Source organism: Bos indicus, chromosome 28 (genome assembly GCF_029378745.1).
Source record: "Bos indicus isolate NIAB-ARS_2022 breed Sahiwal x Tharparkar chromosome 28, NIAB-ARS_B.indTharparkar_mat_pri_1.0, whole genome shotgun sequence".
NCBI classification, from domain to species: Eukaryota; Metazoa; Chordata; class Mammalia; order Artiodactyla; family Bovidae; genus Bos; species Bos indicus.
The window spans coordinates 43394253-43418952 of NC_091787.1; the positions used below are offsets into that span (position 1 = coordinate 43394253).

The window sequence follows — 24700 nt, forward strand, 5'->3', positions numbered from 1 at the left end:
AGTGCGTCCTGGCCCCCTAAGGATGAAGAACCACTGATACATTGGAATAATGACTCATTGTCAGCATTCCAGGTTGTTAGACAAAGGGAACACACTGTCCATCAGAAAGACCTTTGGTGATAAGGCATGGCTTCATAAGCTAATTTTGAGAACAGATTGTTGTGTTTGGTTGTTTTGTAAAACTAGGGAAAGGCAGTTTTGACACCTAGATTATAAAACATCTAAAATGCCTGTCCCACCTCTTTTTTCTTCTTGAGTCCTATCATTGTTTCTTTCAAACCACTATTCGTCTCTGGTAAGCTAGTGGAGGGGATGGAATTCCAGTTGAGCTATTTCACATCCTGAAAGATGATGCTGTGAAAGTGCTGCACTCAATATGCCAGCAACTTTGGGAAACTCAGCAGTGGCCACAGGACTGGAAAAGGTCAGTTTTCCTTCCAATCCCAAAGAAAGGCAATGCCAAAGAATGCTCAAACTACCGCACAATTGCACTCATCTCACACACTAGTAAAGTAATGCTCAAAATTCTCCAAGCCAGGATTCAGCAATATGTGAACCGTGAACTTCCAGATGTTCTAGCTGGTTTTAGAAAAGGCAGAGGAACCAGAGATCAAATTGCCAATACCCACTGGATCATCGAAAAAGCAAGAGAGTTCCAGAAAAACATCTATTTCTGCTTTACTGACTATGCCAAAGCCTTTGACTGTGTGGATCACAATCAACTGTGGAAAATTCTGAAAGAGATGGGAATACCAGACCACCTGACCTGCCTCTTGAGAAACCTGTATGCAGGTCAGGAAGCAACAGTTAGAACTGGACATGGAACAACAGACTGGTTCCAAATAGGAAAAGGAGTACGTCGGGCTGTATATTGTCACCCTGCTTATTTAACTTATATGCAGAGTACATCATGAGAAACGCTGGGCTGGAAGAAGCACAAGCTGGAATCAAGATTGCCGGGAGAAATATCACTAACCTCAGATATGCAGATGACACCACCCTTAAGGCAGAAAGTGAAGAAAAACCAAAAAACCTCTTGATGAAAGTGAAAGAGGAGAGTGAAAAAGTTGGCTTAAAGCTCAACATTCAGAAAACTAAAATCATGGCATCTGGTCCCATCACTTCATGGGAAATAGATGGGGAAACAGTGGAAACAGTGTCAGACTTTATTTTTCTGGGCTCCAAAATCACTGCAGATGGTGATTGCAGCCATGAAATTAAAAGACGCTTACTCCTTGGAAGGAAAGTTATGACCAACCTGGACAGCATATTCAAAAGCAGAGACATTGCTTTGCCAACAAAGTTTCATCTAGTCAAGGCTATGGTTTTTCCAGTGGTCATGTATGGATGTGAAAGTTGGACTATAAAGAAAGCTGAGCGCTAAAGAATTGATGCTTTTGAACTGCGGTGTTAGAGAAAACTCTTGAGAGTCCCTTGGACTGCAAGGAGATCCAACCAGTCCATTCTGAAGGAGATCAGCCCTGGGATTTCTTTGGAAGGAATGATGCTAAAGCTGAAACTCCAGTACTTTGGCCACCTCATGGGAAGAGTTGACTCCTTGGAAAAGACTCTGATGCTGGGAGGGATTGGGGGTAGGAGGAGAAGGGGACGACAGAGGATGAGATGGCTGGATGGCATCACTGACTCGATGGATGTGAGTCTGAGTGAACTCCAGGAGTTGGTGATGGACAGGGAGGCCTGGCATGCTGCGATTCATGGGGTCACAAAGAGTTGGACACGACTGAGTGACTGAATTGAACTGAACTGAATATATACTTCTTGCAAAATGCCACGTTATCTTGGAAACATAAGAAAAGATATTAAGCTTTGAGGATGAAAACACAAGGACCCAGGCCTGTCATTTTTGCCTGGAGCCCAAGGGTCTGCTGGGGGTCGGCGTGTGTGGTTGGGATGAGGGAGATGGAGCCTGCAATCACCTAACAGAGGAGCTGACACACAGTAAATGCTCAATAAGTGGAGGCTCCTCCTTCTTGCCAGTGAGTCAGCAGAGGCAGTAGGCAGGTTGCTTTCTTGGGGTGAGCATGTGTCAACATCACTCTGGACAGAGGGGCTGGGGAGCTGGAGAGCTCTGTGGCCCATGACCACTCCAGGAAACATTGTATTATGGACTTTGTGGCAAAATGCAGCAATTATAGAATTAAACACCTAAACTGGTACCAGATCCCAAAGAAAAGATGTTGCCAAATTATTTTCTAAATTACCCACCAAGGCCTGTGTGAGTCAACAGGTAGCTATTGACTGCAGTTTCAGCTGCCATCAAGACTTATTGATCTGAGAGATAAATATCGACCAAATTGAGACTGAGGTCAATGCTGGACTATTGGGAAAATAAATCTTAATATTAACCAAAACCTGTAGATGCTAGGCCTGGTGTTTTTGACTCTAAACTGCTGATCAGGCAGAGGTACACTCAAAGTCAGTTCTTTCCTTTATTGTGTATTGGTGTAGGTGCAAACTGGCCTTCAAATTGACGCATTTCTGGAAAATTTGGTTTAAAACATTTGAAGTCTTTTCATATCTTAAATGATCAAAGGACAGGAAAATTGGTATTTAATAACAGCAGTATGGATATTTCCAAAAAACAAAGAATCCATTTTGAACTGCATATATGACTGCCCTGACTTACTTTCTGTGCAAATCAATAATTTCCTCTGTTGGATTTCCGTCCCAGAGGAGCACGCCAGCTCAAACAAACAAACAAACAAACAAACAAAAAGTCCACAATATTAGGAAGGAGGTGGGCAGGGGGTTCAAGATGCAGGGGACACATGTACACCTGCAGCTGATTCATGTTGATGTACAGTAAAAACATCACAATATTGCAAAGTAATTATCCTCCAATTAAAATAATTAATTTAAAAAATAAAATTTGATGAAAAATGAAAAAAAAAAAAACTCATGTGGAGCCAATTTAGGTGTGAAGAAAGTTTTAACCATCCCCCCAAAAAAGTCCACAAGAAAAAAACGTGTGATTGGGACCAGTTATTTTTGAAAATGCTATTGAATCTACTTCATTTATAAGTGGCCCCAAACTGTTGAAGGAGGCAGCACTGTGTCGCTGTGAACTAGAGAGCTGCCCATTCAAGGCTGCTGACATTGCTCCGTCCAGGGGGAGCAGCCCTTTCTTCCTGAGAGATGCAACGCTACCGCGGGTTGTAGGAACTCACTTTCCTTAAGCAGAGTGTTTGTGTGTCCCCACAGGCAAGTCTAGGAATGGGGGATCTTACTGTGAGAATTAAATACGATGACATGCAAAAAAGCACTTTTTCTTATACATCCCTGGGATGTATCAATGGAATGTCAATAAAGAGCAGTTTCTGTTTTCACAAGGGGTAAGAGATTAGATTAGAAAAAACAGGCCCTGAGCAACTTAGGATGTAAAATGGCGAAAATTTACAGAAGTGTAATCAGCCTTGAGGTTGTTGATAAATACATGGGTTAGGAATAAAAGATCTGGAAAAGATGCACCCACACCTACACACGTGCAGTGGTATGCACAGCCGGGAGACTGAGCTCAGACTCTCGGGGGAGTCTGCTTCTCATGGGTAGGATGCAGGATGCTCTAAGAAAAGTGGACCATTTCAGCCTCTGGGTTCAACTGAGTTTCCCAAAGTCCACTGAATGACCATAAATCTATTGAAATTAGCAAAACCTTGGCTGCTGTATGTGAGGACAAGACTGGTATAGCCAATAGAGCAGAAATGGTGAGGAATTTTTGATAACATGAACCAGATGGAATCACCCTGCATGAAAACAGAACCCACAGTTCATTGCAGGGAAAAGGAGGTTCTCTCTTAGAAAACAGAGGAGCCATCCTGTCCAGAGGAACAGCAGGGAACCTGGGCACAGAACAGGTCAGAGGTAAGGCTGAGCCAGAAGATGTCAGAGTCATGCACAGAGATTCAGGTTTCCCTCGGAGACAAAGCTTTGAATAAGCTGGTTAAAACCTTACACTCTGGATTCAGAAGGACACAGGTTCTGATTGCAACCATCAAGCTCTCAACATTACAGATTTGAAAATCTTTGCTTGCCCTGACCTTGTGTAGCTATGCTTAGGAAGCTTTATTTTTACCTTTCATACTAATTAATTTTTTGTGTGGTGTGAAGTACCACATATATACGGTACCATATACAGAAAAGATAATCACCATATACGGAAAAGATAATCCCTTCTTCACTGCGCTGCAATGTCACTTTGTCATAAAATCAAGAGACAATGCATATGCAGATACGTTTGGGGCTCTTTATTATCTTCTTTTGGTTTATGTGTCTATTCTCGTGCTGATACCATTACTTGAAAGTGAAGTGAAAGTGTTAGCCGCTCAGTCATGTCCAGCTCTTTGTGACCCCATGGACTGCAGCCCGCCAGGCTCCTCTGCCCATGGAATTCTCCAGGCGAGAATACTGGCATGGGTTGCCATGTCCTCCTCCAGGGCATCTTCCCGAGCCAGGGATTGAACCTGGGTCTCCTGCATTGCAGGCACATTCTTTACTGTCTGAGCCACCAGGGAAGCCCAATTACTTACTACATGGCTTAATTACTGTGGTTTTAATGTAAATTTTGTGAACTGGCATATATAAACTCTCCACTTTTCTGTTCTTTTCCTTTGCAATACATACACATTTTAGAATAGGCTTGCCCGTTTCTCTGCCTCTCTCTCCCTCTCTTTTTCTGTTTCTCTCTCTCTCACACAAATATACAACTGCTGAACAAACTTAGCAACAAAATGAATAACAATACATTTAATATGTTAAACAATAATTTAAAAGAAATTAAATCTCCATGTATGCACACTAATGTAAAGAAATTAGTGAATAAATCAACAAGAGAAGGGAGCCAGCTCGTGCTTGTAGAAGAATTTTAAGTAGTAAACAGAGACGGGTTGAGGAAAACAGAAAATCACCATTAATTCACCATAGTAATAAGTGCTACAAGCAAAATCCACTGATGAACACTAAAATAAGTAGATGAAAGTTCAAGGAAAAACAGACTATTTGCATAGGCTGGATGAATCTCCCCTAAAATACCTATTACTGTGGTGGTTTTCATATGTGTCCAAAGTCTTTAATCTCCCTCCCTTCAAGAGGTACAGCTTCACGCTCCTCCTCTTGAGTGTAATCTGGACTTAGCGACTGACTTCTAACAAACAGACGACGGAGAGGAAAAAGTAGTGATTTTATATGAAGAAGTCTGGCAGACTCACCCTCACTAAGTGGTCAAGGTCAGCGTCACAGCAGGTCCCCCCCATGGGATGCAACGAGAAAGGCATATCTCTTCTGTGTTGTTCTTTCCTCAAATCCATAAGCTCATTTCTAATCATTAAAAACCTCAGACAAACCCAAGTCAAGGGAGATTCTAAAAATGTAGCTGCTGCTCTTTTAAAGTGGCAAGGCCATAGATCTGAGGCACTGGGCTTGATTGGAAGAGGTTAAGGAGACAGGACCATGAAATCCATGTGCTAGCCTGGATGGGATCCTGCACCAGCAAAAGAACATTCGTGGAAAAACTGCTGAAATCTGACCCGAATCTGGAGTGCAGTTAATGGTAATATGCTGAGGCTAAATTCCTGGTTTCGACAAATACACCAGAGCTTTGTGAGACGTTAACCTTAGGAAAAGCTGGGCACAGAATAGACAGGAACTTTCTGTATCATCTTTCTAATGCTTTTGTAAATCTAAAAAGTATTTCAAAATAAAAAGGTACAACATGCATTCTGGAAGGTTCTTTCGCAGTCTCTTCAGAGTGGTTATCAAGACAAATCTATACAAGCTGGTCCTCTTTATATTTTATACATTCCAGAGTGTGATTTTTTTCCTTCTTTTCGAAAAGGAGCATGGATGATAAAAAGCAATCCCATGTGGATTTTTCAAAAGCCACTCTGGGAACTAGGTATGGAGAAAAATTGGCTCGAAAGCTGACCCAAGATGAGAGAACGGCTTTGCTTGGAGACGAAGCACCAAGAACTTGGAGCATGTTTTGAGTCAATAAAGGTACTCCTTGGACCAGAGTGTGTTTAGGGTTTGAGGGGACAACACAGAGAATGTGGTTACTCACCAGGGTGACTTTCCTCTGTGGCTTTAACAGCTTCGGTTTATGGAACGTGGTGGCGATGGGAGCTGCAGAAACACATCAAGGGTTTAGTTTGCAGTTCCTCCCAGGACCCCTAAAGTCCACATACCGTAAGTACCACAGACCCAGAGTCTTCTGGGCCCCTTCCTGCTTTCGTGGAGGAACTTTAGTTTCTGATCCAGGTAACAGCTGGACTGCTGCCCTTCGGGGAATGGTGATCCCCTCCTAGCCTTTGGACAAGTCATCCTCTCTCCTCAACAAGGTCGACAAAACACCGCCAGCTACAAAGAGGTCAGATGTGCAGGTGAGAGCCAAGTCCCCTTGGTTAAGGCTGAGGCTGGAACTTTCCCTGGGGCTTCCTCCTAGCTGCACACTAACCCTGACAGTGGTGACCTTTGACCCTCACAGCCACCCTGTGAGGTCATTAGGGAAGGTCTTATTGTCCCCAAATGGGAGGAGGAGGAGGAAACCGAGGCTCTTCCTGCAATGTCCTGCAACTGATTCATATTTAAATGAGTTGGGACTTGAACCCAAAGGCAGGCTCTGCCACGTGGTTCTCTGAGTCTGACTTTCGTCTTTCGTTAGACAGGTCACTGACCACTCTGATAGAATGAGACGCTACAGCACTACACTGCCCAGCCCAGAGCAGGGGCCACCCCCTTCCCTCCCAGACCCACACGTGCCGTGCCTCCCAGGAGGCCCGTGCCTCCCAGCCTCTTCTGTCCACTGATGTATGTTCAGACTCAGCACCACTGCCTTCTGCCACACGGCTCAAAGGCAGCTTAGGGAACATCCTAGAAAGCCCCGGCTGAGGAATACAATGGATCTTGTCTTGCTATTAAGTTATTCACTGGGGCAACCCTTGTATTCCTAACTCTATATCAAAACCTTTGAGGTATGACCTAAATTAGCCACAGTTATTTTAGGAACTATTGAAAGACACCTTTAGTTCTTGCCTCAGGAAATGCCCATCTTCCTCATTTATGCTGCTCTGTCATGATTCCTTGGAATCAAGGAATAACCCTCATTTTATCCCTAGAACAAATCCAAACTAAATTATACACCTGGTTTTTATCCTTAGAAAAATCAGAGAAACTTTTTCCCTTAAATTAACAGACACCATTTTGCCCCATCCTGCTTTGCACAGATCATGTTAGCAGTTCAGAAGGAAATACACTTTAGAATAGTCTGTAGAGGTTGACCCCCCACCACAACCCCCGCAGCTCCCTGATAAAGCCCTGTGTGGCCAATGGCACCACCCCCCACCAGCCCACCTCAGGGACAGGGCTCAGATAAGATCAGAATCTAGGTGGAGTTTTCCAGGCCATATAATCAGGAATGCCGCATGCTTCATCTGTCCGTCTCCCATCCTAAACTCACATCAGACCCCAGGTGCTCTGCTCACCACGCGGGTGACCACTGGCTAGCTCCCTACCTTTGGCAGGAACTGCGGGAGGAACGTCAGCTTTCTCCTTCCGCCTCTTGCCCTTCTTGGGCTGCAGTGGAGCCAAGCTGGTCACGCTAGTGACAGTCTCCCCCGAGCTGTAGAAGAGAAAGGTCCAGGTGAAGGCAAAGGCAGGTTTGTTCCAAGGAAAGGAAGCAACAGTTTCTGAGAACCCAGATGAACCTATGTAAGGCAGGAGGTGTTTAGAGCTGAAATGAGATGGCTCTGTGCTTATCTCCAGGGATGTTTGGTACTGACCCATGGCTCAGGATGATGAGGTGAGCTAGTTAGGACTATGTGCTGTGCTGTGTAAAGTCCCCAGATCTCTGGAGAGACCCAGGGCCAGCTTGCTTACATTGCTTGGGGATGTACAGATTGGTGGTTTACACGTAGTCAATGGGTTCACCCAGTCTGGCTTGGCTGTGCCACCAGCAGGGATTCAGGCATCGCTAAAATCTTCTCCTTGAGCCCCCCCAACACCGGCATTCCTTGCACATGTCTTTGTAGTTCAGTCCAGAGACAGAGCAGCCCCTGTGCACGTGAGGAAGGACCCGGGGGAGCTGCAGCTGGGAGCCCCCAGAGGCCACCATGACGGGGCATACCTTATCCTCCTGCTGTACCTTCCTGTAAGGCAGAGGCCAAAATGACCCTCAGGAGTGTGGTGAGTGTTTTCAATTATCTGGGTGGTCACTTATATAATCACTGTAGTATCTATCATATTCTATGTGTTAACCATTATAACCCAAAGTAATGAGTAAGCTCATATTACAGCTAAGAATACCAAGACTCAGAGATGCCAAGTGACTTGCCCTAAGCGACACTGTTGGTAAGGACCCAACACAAAAGCTGCAAACCCAGGCTGGCCTGATGTGAAACCTGTTGCCAATGCCACCTGCGTGACAGAGTTCACACACGTCCTTGAATGGCCATCAGTCTTCTTTCAAATGCATCCTATTGGCTCCAACAACCCAGAGGAGACTGCCTCTCTTGTCCTCAGACACATAATCGGCCAGGTACGTACAGATACCAAGACAGGCTATCTCCATGATACACAGGATGTCTAGAAATCCATTAAACTACGACCCAATAACCAAAATGAAGGAAGGTGATAAGCAGTTTCACCCAAGAGGAAAGGCTCATACCTAGGAAAACGTGCTAAAACTTCCTCAAGAAAGAGGAATCCAAATAAAAATGCACTGCGCTTCCTTTCTGCACACATCAGATGGCGACAGTCAGACTTAAGGCAAAACACTCTTTCGGCAAGGGTGTGAGGAGTCAGGCACTCAGGAGTATTGGGGGTACAAGTGGAAACCCTTCCCGATGCAGAGTAATTCAGCAATCAGGATCATGGGGCTATCAGAATTACAAAGGTTTATATTCCATGACCTGGCAGTTTCACTTCTGGGAATTGATTCTGTGGATATTCTTGCATGGGTACAATAGGTCCATGTAAGTCCTTATCATGCTCTTGGTAACAGCAATAGAGTAGAGACAGCCTAACTGTCCACCTGCACGGGACTGGGGAAGGGAAGTATGGTGAATCCATTGGTAACAGCAATAGAGTAGAGACAGCCTAACTGTCCACCTGCACGGGACTGGGGAAGGGAAGTATGGTGAATCCATTGGTAACAGCAATAGATTAGAGACAGCCTAACTGTCCACCTGCACGGGACTGGGGAAGGGAAGTATGGTGAATCCATTGGTAACAGCAATAGAGTAGAGACAGCCTAACTGTCCACCTGCACGGGACTGGGGAAGGGAAGTATGGTGAATCCATTGGTAACAGCAATAGAGTAGAGACAGCCTAACTGTCCACCTGCACGGGACTGGGGAAGGGAAGTATGGTGAATCCATAAACGCATACAAAGGGTCCTTTGAAACTGGAATGAGGAAGCCATTTCCACCAGGATAAGGAAAGACCCATGGTTAAGTGAAAAGGCTAGGTGTTGGACAATGTGTAAAATATGTCACTTTTTGTATAAAAACAGGAGAAAATGATATATATTAGTATTTATGTACACAAGTATAGAGAAACTTTGGAAATATTCACTTTGGAAATATTCACTTTGGAAATATTCACTTTGGAAACATTCATTAGAGAATTTAAAAAGTATTCCTTAGAATGTGGGTGCTGAGGAGCTAAAGAGATAGAAGACTGGACAGGGAGAATTATCACTGCACATATATTTTTTAAATTAATTACTTAACTTTTAAATTTAAATTACTAAACCAAGTGATTGTATAAGGGCTTCCCAGGTGGTGCTGGTGGTAAAGAACCCCCTGACAATGCAGGAGACGTAAGAGATGCGGGTTTGATCCCTGGGTTGGGAAGATCCCCTGGAGGAGGGCATGGCAACCCACTCCAGCATTCTTGCCTGCAGAATCCCATGGACAGAGGAGCCTGGTGGGCTACAGTCCATAGGGTTGCAAAGAGTCGGACACAACTGAAGCGACCTAGCACGCAAACATGTGACAGAATCATTTTTGAAAAACAGTAAATTAAACACAAATATCTATCTAAATATGTATATATTTAATAAAAGAAAATAGACTATTTTAAAACAGTCTTAGGGTTTTAAAATAACAAAGACTGAGTCACACAGTGACTAGTGGGGAAATTTCTAAGAATATAGTTCACACCAAGAGTCCCCAAAGATAGCTTATTTTTATTGGGCAGAAACTCTAACTGGCCATGCCTTTAAGTATAAGGTCAACTGTGTAAACTCACAAATAGCCAAAAGGAATGTGTGTTTACAAAACTCTGGCCACTAAGAGGGGAAAAGGGATCAGAAACCCTCAGGATTGTTTAAATACACAACCACACGTACAGCTTCATTTCCTAGCATCTTAAAGCTTGAAAAATTTTTTTCTTTCCATTATAAACTAATGCATGTTCATGTTTTAAAATGGTAATAACAGACATGAAAACAAAAATAATAAGTCTATTGTAACCTTTGTAAATATTTCCAGTCTTTTTCCTATTCTGTTTTATTTCTTTTTTTTGACTTTATTTTTGTGAGCAGTTCTGTGTTCACAACAAAACCGAGCAAAAGGTACAGAGATTTCAGACAGACCACTACCCAGCCACATTATGAATGGTATATTCCACCAGAATGATGTATTTGTGATAATTAAAGAAACCAGTTTGACACATAATTATCACCCAAAGGTCACTGTTTAATTAGGGTTCACTGTTGGTGGTGTACATTCTATGGGTTTGGACAAATTCATAGCGTATCCACCACTAGAGTAAGGTACAGAATAGTTTCCAGGCCCCCAGTTTCTCTGTGCTCCACCTAGTCATCCCTCTCCCCCATCTCTGGCAACCACTATTTACTATCCCCATAGCTTTGCCTTTTCCAGAACGCCATACATTGTCTGAACCTTTTCAGATTGGCTTCACTCACTTAAAAATATGCATTTAAGTTTTCTCCATGTCTTTTCATAGCTTGATAGCTCATTTCTCTTTAATGTCAAATAATATTCCATTGTTTGAATGTACCAGAGTTTATTTACTCATTCATCTACTGAAGGACATCTTTGTTGCGCCCAAGTTTTGGAGATTATGGATAAAGAGCTGCTTGGAGAAGGCAACGGCACCCCACTCCAGTACTCTTGCCTGGAAAATCCCATGGACAGAGGAGCCTGGTAGGCTGCAGTCCATGGGGTCGCTAAGAGTCGGACACGACTGAGTGACTTCACTTTCACTTTTCACTTTCATGCATTGGAGAAGGAAATGGCACCCCACTTCAGTGTTCTTGCCTGGAGAATCCCAGGGATGCGGGAGCCTGGTGGGCTGCCGTCTATGGGGTCGCACAGAGTCAGACATGACTGAAGTGATTCAGCAGCAGCAGCAACATCCATGGGCAGGCTTTTGTGTGGATTTAAATTTCAACTCTTCCCTGGCTCTTATACATTGTTTTTTAAAAAATAAAATTGTATTACAATTTTGCATCCTTCTTGTTACTTAATCTACATTTTCCAAATTGATATATCCTCCTACTATTCTAATGACAAGACATGCTGCAGTTTACTTAGCCCTTCCCCAGCATCTAAACATCTGTTTCCCAATTTGATACATAAATAACATTGCTATAAATATATTTGTGCATGATGGTTTTCCATTCTTAGACTTTTGCTTTTGAATTCTTAGAGCTAGGAATACTAGTTCAGAAAAAAGGATCATGTTAAAGGCTATTCAATACCCACTGTCAAAATGATCTCTGACAAGTTAGTACTATTTTATAGCCGCTTGGTCAATGGATAAGCATATTTATGTTTTCATCCTTTCTGACACCAGATTTATCAGTTTAAAAATTTTCTTTCATTTAATAAAGAAAAATGTGATATCTCTTTTTATTTGCATTTCTCTGCTGGCTAGGAGGAACCTTTCCGGTGTTTGTCTAATTGTGTTTTCTCATTTATGAATGATGTATGGACACCTTCTACTATTATTTATTAGGATCATGAGTTTTTCTTATAGATCTGCTTGCACTTTTTACATCAATCTGACATGCTTATTGCAAACATTTCTCCTGTTTTGAATTTTGGCTTTGTTAAATGCACGGTCATTTATTTTTGTTAAAATCACTTGATATTTTATTTTTGACCAAGGCCTAACAACAATGTGCTCTGCTATTTTCTTGGCGTTAATCCTCTTGCTCCTTAAAATAAAATGAAAATTTTGAAATATGTAAGTCCAAGCCGTTAAGTCCAGGGCTTTCTGTAAGCTGAAAAAACCTCTACCTTGTCAGCACCATTCTTCCCGAAAACAGTGAAGCTGCACTAAACTCAGCTCTGCCTCACACCTCGGTCACGAGCCCTCAGATACAGTGAGTCACCACAATGGCATATGGCAGACAACTGTCCTCCCCGGGCCTTACGTCTCCTGTTGGGCCAGCAGGCCTGGCAGGAAATTTTGACAAACAAAGTGCATTTTATGATTCACTTACAAGAAAAGTTATCCTACATCTTGGGTTGCAACAGGACTGTATTTTGTGTCTGACACAAGGGAGCGAGCATTGCTGGAGCCAGTCAAACTGAGGAAGGTAGAAGATAGGCCAGAAACTCCAGCTAAGTTAGAGAGCTGAGTGATTGAACAGAGTGCTGTTGTGAGAAACGGGGCAGTTCTTCTGGATCCATCCCGGGTTGGGGAGGAGGCGCACGTGTGGGCCCCCGTTGTGGCGCGCACAGAGCTCCAGCCCAGCTGCCTCTCGTGGGAGTCCCCACCCCACGAAGGCTGGGCGCCTCTGCTCCATGGCACTTCATGGCTGGATCCAGCGAACAGGCTCTGGTGCGGGCAGAAGTGCACTGAGTCTGCTTCCACTCTGAGCAGGGAGGTGATGCAGGGCAAGTCCCTCACTTCCCTGGGCCACATCTCCCAGCCTGCAAAATGGGGAGATCCCAGGTCGCTCAGTAGTCAGAACCCGCCTGCCAATGCAGGAGATGCAGGACACGCGGGTTCTACCCCTGGGTCGGGAGGATCCCCTGGAGAAGGAAATGGCAATCCATTTCAGTATTCTTTCCGGGGAAATTCCATGGACAGAGGAGCCTGGTGGGCTACCGGATAGCAAAGAGTCAGACACGACTTAGCGACTAAATAGCAACAACCATCCCCGCCATCTATCTCACAGAGCCATCATCAGGGTCAGATGAGACAGCTCAGCCTAAATTAGACGGGACATGAGCCAAGCAGCACGGATCCTGCCCTCCAGTCTGTGGATGCAGGTGAGGAACGGGGACATTCCACGGGGCCACCCAGCGAGAACAATTTTACCACTTGGTTATCTCACGGTGCCACGTCTTGCCCCTGAGGGGAAGCACAAACTTCAACTTAAATCTTGATCAGAAAATCTTTCTGCCTGATAGAGTACGGTGTGCTCTTCTAGAGCCACTGACGTAGCCACAGACAGACGGGTACCAGGCAGGACAGGGCAGGCGAGCAGGGCGTAGGGAGAGGCTGCGCCCGAGTGGTGGGCGGCCGCCCTAGGACACCAGGTAAAGCAGGGAAACTGGATTCTACCAGGCCCTGAACTCATTGTGACCAGTCATATTTTGCAGAAGCTCAAGTTAATAAGAGCTATATCAGTCTACCCTAAGCAAGGCACTGTGAAAAGTACCTGATGGCCATTATCTCTGACCCTCCTAGATGGGAAAATGAAGCCTCAGAGGGGTCAAGGCAGGCGCACTGGGATCTGAACCAGTTCCATCTGCCGCCAGGCCCTGAAGCAAGGACTCTGGGCCCAGCCCAGACAACAGAGAACAAGAAAACTAGGGCAGGAAGAAGGTCAGTAGAGCCAGATCCAGAACGGCTGCTCTGGGCTTAAACCAGCTTCCTAAAGAGAAGGTAGCAGAAGGCGTTACCAGCATTTCACTGCGTTTTCAGTCTATACTAAACGCAGCTGCTCGGAGCTCTGTCCTGGTAAGAGAGGTTGGACTGAGTGCTGGGGTCTGTAGGGTCCTAGAGGTCACGACAACCGTGTTAGCAACTCACTGTCATCTGCAGTCACAGGTCCCCCTCACCAAGGTCAACTGCCATCGATAAAGGCCAAGGACCAGTGTAAGTAGGGTGAATTTCCTGACATCTGGCGCGAGGCTTCTGAAAGCGCTCCATAGACTTCCACTACACACGGTCCATGCCAGGAGCTCTGCACAGCCTGCAGAACTTCCCTTTCAAGGTGGAAGAATGGTGCTTCCCTGGAAAAGACTTTTTCTCATAAATACGTCACATTATGTCAACACACAGAACTGCATCTGGTAAGTAGAAGCACTAAATGGGTGTCACCTGTGACTATCTTACCAGCATTGGTATCATCATTATTATGGAATCTGCTCTCCTTGAATAGGGAGCTGGCTGGACATGGCAGAGGTCTTAGAAATCTGCACCAGGGTGGGAGCACCTACAAAGGACCTGCAGACCCCTGGGGATCCTGATGCATTACTTTCTGCATAAGACCTTGCATGCATTTTGCAGAGAGCATCAGGATAAGAGCTGCTCCTTTGTGAGGTCATTGCCAAGGCAGCTTCCTGTCCACAGCCTCCCCATGGCCTTTCATCATATACTGTTTACATCACCTCAGAGGTTCTGCTGGGTCTTGTCATGAGAGCTCGTCCTTTGCAGTCCCTGCCCGTTCTCACTGAGTCTGCACACAGGCTTAGGTTTAGTTTGTAAGTTTAAGATCTCTGAACCCCAACTGGTAAGACTGGGAGGTGCTTCCTTAATATTCAGCGGTTCCATGCAGTGTTGGCCTTGGGTCATAAGAATAATGGCAAAACGCGATCCCTGGGGTTATCTGCCCAGCACCCACTCACTGCCTTCTAGGGCTGAAGGGACACGTTTGGGTGGCACTGACCCCCAACCCCTGCTCAGCACAGTCTCACCCTCTGGCCATAGAGCATGGTTCAGGTTGGTCCCATAACAGTGCGTGCAATTGCGTTTGCTTCCTGTGGAAGCAAGATGAGTCCTTCATGAGGCCAGGGTGAAGGCTCCCAAGCCACCTCTCCTTTTCTGAGGGGAGCAGGACTGGCTGGAGGATACATCAAAACCTGGAGGCAGCACTGCCCAGAGGGAGGCTGGGGACAAAAGTCACTGCCCCGAGGGCCCAGTGTCCCCTGGGTGGAGGCCCACTCCCTGTGGAGGCAGCTCTGCCCGGAGGCAGGCTGGGGACAGAAGTCACTGCCCCGAGGGCCCAGTGTCCCCTGGGTGGAGGCCCACTCCCTGCAGCATCCCAGCCAGGAGCCAGCCGAGTCTTCTCCTGGGTAAGACCATCTGCGCTGTCCTTTCTGTCGCTTGCAATCAAAGGTCCGTAAATAGTATAGAGGGCTAGCTATTCATCTAAGAGTTGGCAGTTTTATTCATGCTCTTAGTCTGGGGAGATTAATTTGTACCTGGCAGGCTTTTTATGAAGATTAGAAATAAACCCCATCAAGTGTTCAGCCACAGAGGTACACGGGCACTTGATGAGTAATTATGAGGAATTAGTCCACAGCCGGTATTATCTCACTGAATCCTCATGACAACCCCGAGCCACAGGGACAAAGGCAAGTTGGTGCCCTTTTGGTGGAGAGTGAACCAGTCCCACAGAAGCTGAGAGACTGGCCCCATGTCACCATGCAGCTGGTGGCATATTCCAACTGATGCCAAAACCAGGTGGAGGTTTTTCATGTTATTCTAGGAATAACCAGATCCCATCACCACGGCCGTCCTCCCCTTGCTTGCCTCTGCCTGGGACTCTGAAAGGAGAGAGGTGAGCCTGGCCCTGGTGTGGGCCAGGGATGCAGGAGTGAGACCAGGAGACACACACCAGCAGCCTATCGTCCCAGCCCTCACCCACGGGCCTGCTCAGCTGAATGTGGTCACAAGGGGAAACACCTATACAAACCTATGCCTATGACCAGAGGTCACTGGACTTTTCAAAGTCGGGAAGAGGCAGAGCAGCTGCAGTCATCTCCAGCCAAGTCCTTTCCACTTCTCCTTCCATTGCCCTGACTTTTCTGCAGCATTTACTTCTTGTCCATTTGTGTGACTGCCAATACCAAAGCTCTCACAGTCAGACCCAAGCTCCCCAGGACGCCTGGGCCAGCGTGTGAGCCCCAGAGCCAGGTGGCCTGGGCTGGTGGCCCTGCTCTTCCTGCTCTCACTGGTCAGGAGATCTTACCAACATCCACACTCTTTTTGGACTGGTTTCTCATCTGTAGGATGGGGATAATCACAGCAGCCACTCATGGGGTTGTTGTGAGGCCAGAAGGAGATGGTATGTGTCCCGTGCTTAGCACTGTGCCAGGCATTTAATAAATGAGGCTTTGTCATTACTTTTAATATGATGACTGCCATCCTCTGGAATCTGCCCTGCCACCATCTCCAGCCTCACCTCCCTGCTGTTCTGCCCTGAATCTCCAAGATTCCTCACCCCATGGATGAAATCCCTTCCCTAGCTGTGCTCTTCTCACCCCACTTCTGTGTGCTGCCCCATCCCTCTTCTCCTGGAATGCTCTAACTCAGCCTTCAAGACCTGGCCCAGATCTCAGCCCCAGGAGACCCCTGAGACAGGCTTAGGAGCACCTCTGCTGGGTGCCCACAACAGCGCTGTGGCCACGGCTGCCGCCACCTTCTAGTTTCTCTGGGTCTCCCGGACCTCAAGGCGTGGGCTGGTGTTATTTCATCCTCACTCAATGGGCCTTACAAGCCTACAGAAGAAACATTCGTAAGTATTGACTGAGTAATAACAGAACTATTTGCATAGAGCACACCATTTACCTGTTGGAAGCACTTTATACAGACTAATTCATTAAATCCTCCCAACTCCTTACATGCTAGAGCTGTGATTGCTCTCATTTTATCAGAGAGGTGGAAAAATTAGCTAAAGGCACACAGCAATCTATGGCAGAGCTGGCATGTGACCTGAGGCAGCCTGGCCACAGAATCTTTCCCCTTCACAGCAGACTGCCCTTCGCAGAAGGAATGAAGTTTTGCAGCGCTGCTCACACTCACTATGCTTCACCTTGCTTCAGTACCCGCGAGGCAAGGAGTCACACACCTCAGTTTGCTTCAGTACCCGCGAAGCAAGGAGTCACACACCTCAGTTTGCTTCAGTACCCGCGAGGCAAGGAGTCACGCACCTCAGTTTGCTTCAGTACCCGCGAAGCAAGTAGTCACACACCTCAGTCTGGAGTTCATATCTTTATATTCTTTTTGAAATCACATCTCTGCCTTCTCTCCAAGACCCTAAACAAATCACTTAGTAATCCCATACTTCGATAGTGGGGTATGTTTTAAAATGTTTATAAATCTCTGATGTTTCAGAAAAGACTGAAAAATGCTTTAAACTAAGCTCATAAAACACAGTAAAGCTGTGCCTGTAATTTATCCAACATGTAAAGAGTCTGTTGACCTGACTGTCTATCCTTGAGAAAGTGTATGCACCAGAAAACATGAAGAAAGCTTGGAAGACTTCAGCTGTAAATGCTATCGGCACAGATTACATAATGCCCACCTTAATGTCTCCCACTTGGAGATACTTTACTATCTCAAGTGCATAAGACGAGTTCAAGCAAAAGGTCAGGAAACGTACTGGCTGGGAACTGCCTTTTTGTGGCCCCATCCACCCTCTTGACAGCTTTACTGAACTTGAAGAAAGGGCCCTGAGTGCACTGAGGAGGAGTCATGGTGTGGGGACACATCACAAATCTACGAAATCGGTGACCTTGCATTTACAATCTGATTTTCAGGAACTCTGGGGTACAGTTTCACAGTGATCAGTTGAGCTGCTCTCCAGATAGTTAAAATCTTGCAGTGCCCTGAGATGCTCGCTAAGGCCCAAGTATCTGCTCCGGGAGAGGGTGATCCGCCATGGGAAAGGAACAGTCCTCCAGCTCTGCAGGTCAAGGCCACCCTCCCAGGAGACAGCAGTTTCCGACTTTAGGGCCGGCACACATGAAGAAGAGACTTGTTTTCCTCCTGTTTGAACTTCTCTCAAAAGTCAAGGAATTCCCTAGAGTCCCCAAGTTCTGCCCCAGTCACTTGCCAAGGCCCCGCTCTCGGTGACCACAGCCTCAGGGCCAGCTTGTGGCCTCTTCCCGAGGGCCCCTCCCCTGCCTGTGCTCTCTGCCCATTCTCCTTAGGAGGAAGCGGCCAGAGGACAAAGACAGACGTTCATCCCAGTCACGGCTTGCGGGGCCCAGCGGCCCACGGCCACAGCGCTGATTGTGGAGCCCAGAGGTGGGAGCTCCCTGGCACAACAGGGACAGGAAACAGAAACGCCTGGGCTATAGAGGCAGAGCACAATTCAGGTCCAGGCCAGTTAAAATGGCAAGGACTGACCAGTTCACAAGAGGCCCCGTGGCAGAGAACAGCCTGCACTGAGCAAATCAGCCTGAGGTTCTCAGCAGAAAGCCGAGTGCGAGCCAGGAGGGCGCCCAGGTTCAGGCGGGCAGACCCCGCCCCTGCAGGGGCCTGGGGGACGGCGAGAGAGGCAGGTTTTCCAGAGGCAGATCTGTGGGCTGACCCAACAGGAGACAGGTCGTGCGGCGAGCTTAGCTCAGGCACCCAGTCTCGCTGACAGCACCTGCGGGTCAAGGCGGCAGCATTTAAGCGGGACTTTGTGCTCATCCCTAACCTCTGGCAGGCGCTGCAGGACTGAGGGGAGACCAACTCTAATGCCCACCGGGCTGGGGTGACATCCTCAGTGTACTTACAGCATCAGCACCAGCTCGGAATAGATGCGACCGAGGGGGAAAACGAGGGAAGGGAAGGAAGCAGGGCCCAGACTCTCGCACCGCGAAGGACTTGAGGCCAGACGCTAGATGCAAGTTCTGAGAAACACTGGCAGGCTGACCTCTCCAAGCCTATGCCATCCCCCGAGCCATGACCTCTTCCAGCGTCTGAAATGCCAATACTGGAGCCTTTTCAGGGCATATGCTTAAAAAAACAAAATATTTTTCCTGAGGCGTAATTTACTCCCCATAAAATTCACTGATCATAAGCATACAACTCAATAATTTTAGTAGATTTATAAAGTTGTACAACCATTGCCTCAATACAGGTTTAGAACATCCCTATCACCCTACAAAAGTTTCCTCTTGCCAAATAAATAAGAGTGAATATGGCTGAGTCTATGTCTACTGTTTTAAGAAATCACCAAATTGTCTTTCCAAAGTGGCTACACCATTTTACATGCTCCCCAGCAATATACAGTCTCGCCACATCCCGGCCAACATCTGACACTGTCTTTTTTTGTCGCAGCCATTGCAGTGGGTGTGTAGTGGCATGGCTTTATGGTTTTAATTACAGTCCTTTAATACTAATGATATGGAACACACTTTCATGAGCTTGTTGGCCATTTATACATCTTCTTTAGGGAACTATCTTTTCAAATCTTTTTGCTCATTTTTAAAATTGAGGTACAGTTGCTGTGCAATACTAACCGAGTTTCAGGTGTACGGCACAGTGATACACATTTTTTAAGGTTATATTCCATTTATACTTATTATAAAATATTGGAAAAATATTGGTTCTGTCCCCTGTGTTGCACCATATATCCCTGTGGTATACTTATTTTATACAGAGCAGTTTGTGCCTTTTAATTCTCTACCCCTATGCCGTCCCTCCTCCTTTCCTCTCCACACTGATTACCACCAGTTTGTTCCCTATATCTGTGAATCTACTCCTTTTTATTACTATTGTATTTACTAGTTTTTTAGTGTTTTGCTAACAATTTAAGTTCTTGACTTATTACAAGTTATTCAGATTATAGCTTTATTTTTAAATCAGTTTTGGAAAATTTCTGTTTTTCTATGAATTTTTCCATTAATCTATGTTGTCTAATTTGTTAGAATACATTTGGATTATAAGGATTATAACCTTTTAATTTTTATAGGGTTTGTGCTGCTGCTGCTGCTGCTAAATCGCTTCATTAGTGTCCGACTCTGTGCGACCCCATAGACGGCAGCCCACCAGGCTCCCCCATCCCTGGGATTCTCCAGGCAAGAACACTGGAGTGGGGTGCCATTTCCTCCTCCAATGCCTGAAAGTGAAAAGTGAAAGTGAAGTCGCTCAGTCGTGTCTGACTCTCAGCGACCCCATGGACTGCAGCCTTCCAGGCTCCTCCATCCATGGGATTTTCCAGGCAAGAGTACTGGAGTGGGGTGCCATCGCCTTCTCTTATGGGGTTTGTAGGAGTTCCTTTTTTCCTCCCTAATTGTGGTAATTGGTTTTTTCTCTCTTTTTTATTTTCGTGGACAATCTAACTTAAGGTTTGTCGGGTCTACTGATCTTCACAAAGAACCAGCTTTTGATTCCACTGACACTTCTCTTTGTGTGTGTGGGTGCGCGTGCGTGCGTTTTCCACGCTATTGATTTCTGCACTGTGTTCTTTCTCTCTTCAGATTTCACTCACACTTCTCGTTCTAGTTTCTTATGGTGAAAGCGTAACGTATTGATTTTCGGCCTTTCTTCTCTCTGATCCAGGTCTTACGGTGAAAGTGTAGCGTATTGATTTCCGGCTTTTCTTCTCTCTGATCCAGGTCTTATGGTGAAAGCGTAACGCGTTGATTTCCGGCCTTTCTTCGCTCTGACCCAGGCGTTCAGAGGCCGTAAATCTTTACGTCAGCACTACTTTAGCTGCATCCCATACGTTTCTATACACTGTGTTTTCATTTTTATTTAATTCAAATATTTTCTAATTTCTCTTTTGACTTCTTTGACCCACACAGTATGTAAAAGTATGTTGTTTGAACTTTCAAAACATTGAGGAATGTCCCAGATTTCTTTCTGTCACGAATTTCTATTTAATTCTGTTGTAGTCAGAGGACAGACTTGGTATGATTTCTTACATAAATAAAATACCTAATTTTATAAAGATATGTTTTATGACCTAGTATATGGTCTATCCTAGAGAATGTTCCTAATACACTTGAGAAGAATATTTTGTGCACTCACTGGGCAAATCATTCTTATTTGTCAGGTAAAATTGCCTCATCTTCTGCGTCCTGGTTGATTTTGTGCCCAGGTACTCTATCAATTCCTGAGAGTGGAGCACTGACACTTCCAGCTTTTGTTCTAGAATAATTGAAAATCTTTCTATTTTCTGTTTTTTGCTTTACGTATGTTGAGGCTCTGTAGCTAGGCCCAGGTAATGTGTCATATCATCCTGATGAGTTCATCTTTTATAATAAAAAACTTCCTTCTTCGTCTTTAGTCATATTTCTCGTCTTACGTGATTTCTTATTTGATATTAACTACCACCTCTCTTGTTACTGTTTGTATGGGAAAATGTGCTGCTTCTTTCTGCCCTTCATGGATTTAGATGAAAAAATGCACTGTCGTTCAAATCTGTGTTTCCTTGTAGGTAATAAATTGATTCTCTTTGGTTGTTTTTAAGATTTTTTTTTTTTTGCCTTTGTCTTTCGTAATTTTCTTCTTACTACCTTTCAGAGTCCTCCTTTGTTGGTCTCTTATATTATTTCCAGAACTGATAGTTATGCTTATTGGCAGGGAAGAAGAGCAGGGAGAAATTGATCTTACCCATCCTGTCTGGAAAAAAAGTCTCAAGTCTCTAAATACTCTTGAGTTTGCAATATCTACTATAACCATTGTTACCTGCTGGGTGTGTCCCATCAGCTAAAAGGCTAGCCTCTCAGCACACCCATCACTAATGGACACATTCTGGACAGTAGGGCACAGGACAAGAAGGCATTGGTGGAAGGGGATCGGCAGTGTTTGTGGTCAGAAGGCATCCCGGTGGTTCAGTCCATCTGCCAGTCCTTCCACACCAGGGAACAGTCCTCCAGGAGCATGTGCCAAGCCTCCTCCGGCATGTACACTGGGCCAGTATGAGTCACACGTTCACTGGCCCCTCTGAGAGTGAGAACCAGAATATGAAACCTGGAAACATGTGAGTGCATGCAGAATACATGTTTTTAGGTCAATCTGTAAACTAATATGCAGACCTTCAGATAAAGATATGAATTTAACCAATTTCTTGGTAATATCAAAAGAAAGTAAAATAGCAAAGACTTTACATGGAAAAAGGAAGAAAATATTCCTACCTGTTCTGAGGGCATTTCACCAAATAGTGTCTCACTGTGAAAGGAAAAAGAAACAGAAGATGGTAAATAAATACTACCTTAGATACATATGCCCCAGGAATTACTAGGAAATGCAGGTGGCCAGGTATTGTCCAGTGTTTGCACTAACCACCTCTCCAGGTTATCTTTGGATGAGTACAGTAAACTCATAGCAAGGACGCCATGGACACTTGATATCGTTCAACACCTGGATCAAGCCAGGCATGAAGCTGTAAACCTCAGACTTCCTGGTTAATAGCCCCCAATATTCTTTTTTTTTTGGCAAGTCAGGTTGAGTTGGATTCTAATCTGAAGAGTCCTGGAATAACAGAGTCACCCAATCTCAGAGCTGTGCCTTAGATAGGAGAAAGCGTTCTCAGGGCAACTTGTTTCCACTTAGATCCTCCTCTCTATAAAGTGGGTTTTCATTCTATGATCAAAGATCTTCCAGGATGTTGATTAAGGAGGCCCTGGGAAAGACAATCTTTTTTTTTTTTTTTTTTTGCAATGACATTCTCCATAGTAGGTAGCCTTCAGGAGAAAAAAAAAAAAAAAAAATTCTAGCTGCAGAGGAAAAATAAGATTACCTAGGCAGTTATCCTAATAAGTGTCCAATCTAAGCTCACTGTTGAACTTACCTCAAATAGAAGTAAAGCTGAAACAGCCACAGGGCCCTGGAGTTGTGTAGTAGAGTGTTACATCAATGGCCCCAGTGAATCACACATTAATATATTCTATCTCTGCACATCCTTATATAACTCCCTCCTACACTGACACCGAGCTTGGCCATGTGATGAGCTTTGGCCAATGAAACATTAGCCAAAGAATCACAAGCAGAAGCATAAAAGGCCCTGTGCTTTGAGGCTTGTGCGCTCTCTCTCTCATTGCAGGGAACTCTTCTGTTACCACACAAACAAGCCTGGCTAGCCTACTGGAAGATGAAACCACGTGGAACAGACATAAGACATCCCAGCTGAGGCCCCAGAGCAGCCAGGCCCCAGTGCCCCACCAGCAGGCTGAAGCTGCATAAGTGATCCAGTTGAGGCCAGAAGAACTGTTCAGCTGAGTCCAGTTCACCTTTCTGATCTGCAGATAAAACAGTTGTTTTAAGCTCCTACCTACGGAGGTGACCAATGCAGACTCCAAACCAGGATGACAGAATCTGAGCTTTGGGGAGTTTTTTTGGTTTATCTGATCCAACCCCTTGTTAGTAACTGAACTCTTTCTGCATTGTGTTTGCTAAATACCTACTATTTGCTGGCTAATTTATAGTTGCAATAATAATAAAATCATAGTTCATATTTATTGAACTCACCATGTCTTCCTGGCACTATCCTAAGCTTCCTATATAGGTCAGTGGTCTTTAGTCTGGGGTTTGCATACCCCTGGGAAGAAAGGGTTGAAGGACATCATTTTCTGGATCCTCACCTCCCATGGTACTCTTTCCTTAGAATTCATTCCACTGGAACTTGCCCTAGGTCTGGCTGTATTCCTTTCCCTCCCTCCCTGTTAAATGAGCCTTTCTACTTCATAAAATTAAGGCATTCCTCTCACCCATCCTGACTTGTACCTCAGAGACCTGTCCTGGGGCTAGAAGCCAGTGGGCACATCAATGGCCTCAGTGAATCAATAAATGATCTGGACTACTGGTGTCAGTGTTGAGAAAGTGAGTGACTAATGGCGGGGCACACAGACTTTTCACTGGAGGAGAGGTTTCCAATATTTTGCTTTCAACAAGGATTGAAATATGAGCTAATCCAGTTGTCAGCTGGTAGAGAATTAAAATCATTTTCCATGATAGATCATTATGACTTTTGACATATAACTTGAAAGCAGTTTAAAGTATTGAGTAGTGTAAGGAAACTTCATCCATTCCTGCCTCTTTTCATAGTGAGATTTTGCAGAGCTAACATCTATTAAAAATATAGGAATAGAAATGATGCTGAATTCTATTACTACGTAAATCCATACAAGGCTATATGAAGTAAAAATAAAAATCCATTTCCAATAACATTTTACTTCTTGAGATTATTAATTATTTATCTAAATTTATAATATATTTATGTGGTTTTGATTAATTTTATATTCATTTTCTAAATCTTTACTAATCATGCAATATTTACTGAAAACTCAATCCAAAAAAAAATTTAATACCTAGAGACTTGTGGAATAAGGACATTTTTAAAACCTTAATGCAAAATTTTTATACAAATAGTTTTACAGAGAAATATAACTAGACCTCGCTTGCAATCTCCCTTAAACATGCATAGCATAACCACTGCTGATGACATAACCGCGTCACCTGTGTTAGCTAGGGGTCCCCAGAAGCAGAGTTTGTCTATAAGACAAGGATTCGAGTGCAGAGTCCATGTGGGAAGAAATCCTGGAAAACCCACTGGCGAGTGAGGAAGGGAGACCAGGAAGAGAAGAGAAGCAATAAGGGTGGTTCTGGAGCCAGTCTCCACCATGGGTCATAGCTTAGTACCCAGGGCTCTTGACTCAAAGGCTCCTGGTGTCACACAAGGCAACCGCTGTGCATAGAAGCAGAAATTCAGGATGTGGTGCTTTTAAATGGTAACCTGTGATTTTCCGGACTCTGAGGA

The 24700-nt window shown here is 45.0% G+C and overlaps 1 protein-coding gene across 1 annotated transcript in view; it reads right to left on the bottom strand.

Annotated features, from left to right (window-relative positions):
- VSTM4 (V-set and transmembrane domain containing 4) overlaps positions 1-24700 on the bottom strand; it is an 82205-nt gene that overhangs the window by 18645 nt on the left and 38860 nt on the right. Inside the window, exons 5-7 of the mRNA XM_070782147.1 lie at positions 22080-22113; positions 7527-7633; positions 6077-6138 (exon numbers count right to left, since the gene is read on the bottom strand). Of these exons, the coding sequence (XP_070638248.1) occupies positions 6077-6138; positions 7527-7633; positions 22080-22113 (203 nt within the window). The remainder of the gene's footprint in view (positions 1-6076; positions 6139-7526; positions 7634-22079; positions 22114-24700) is intronic.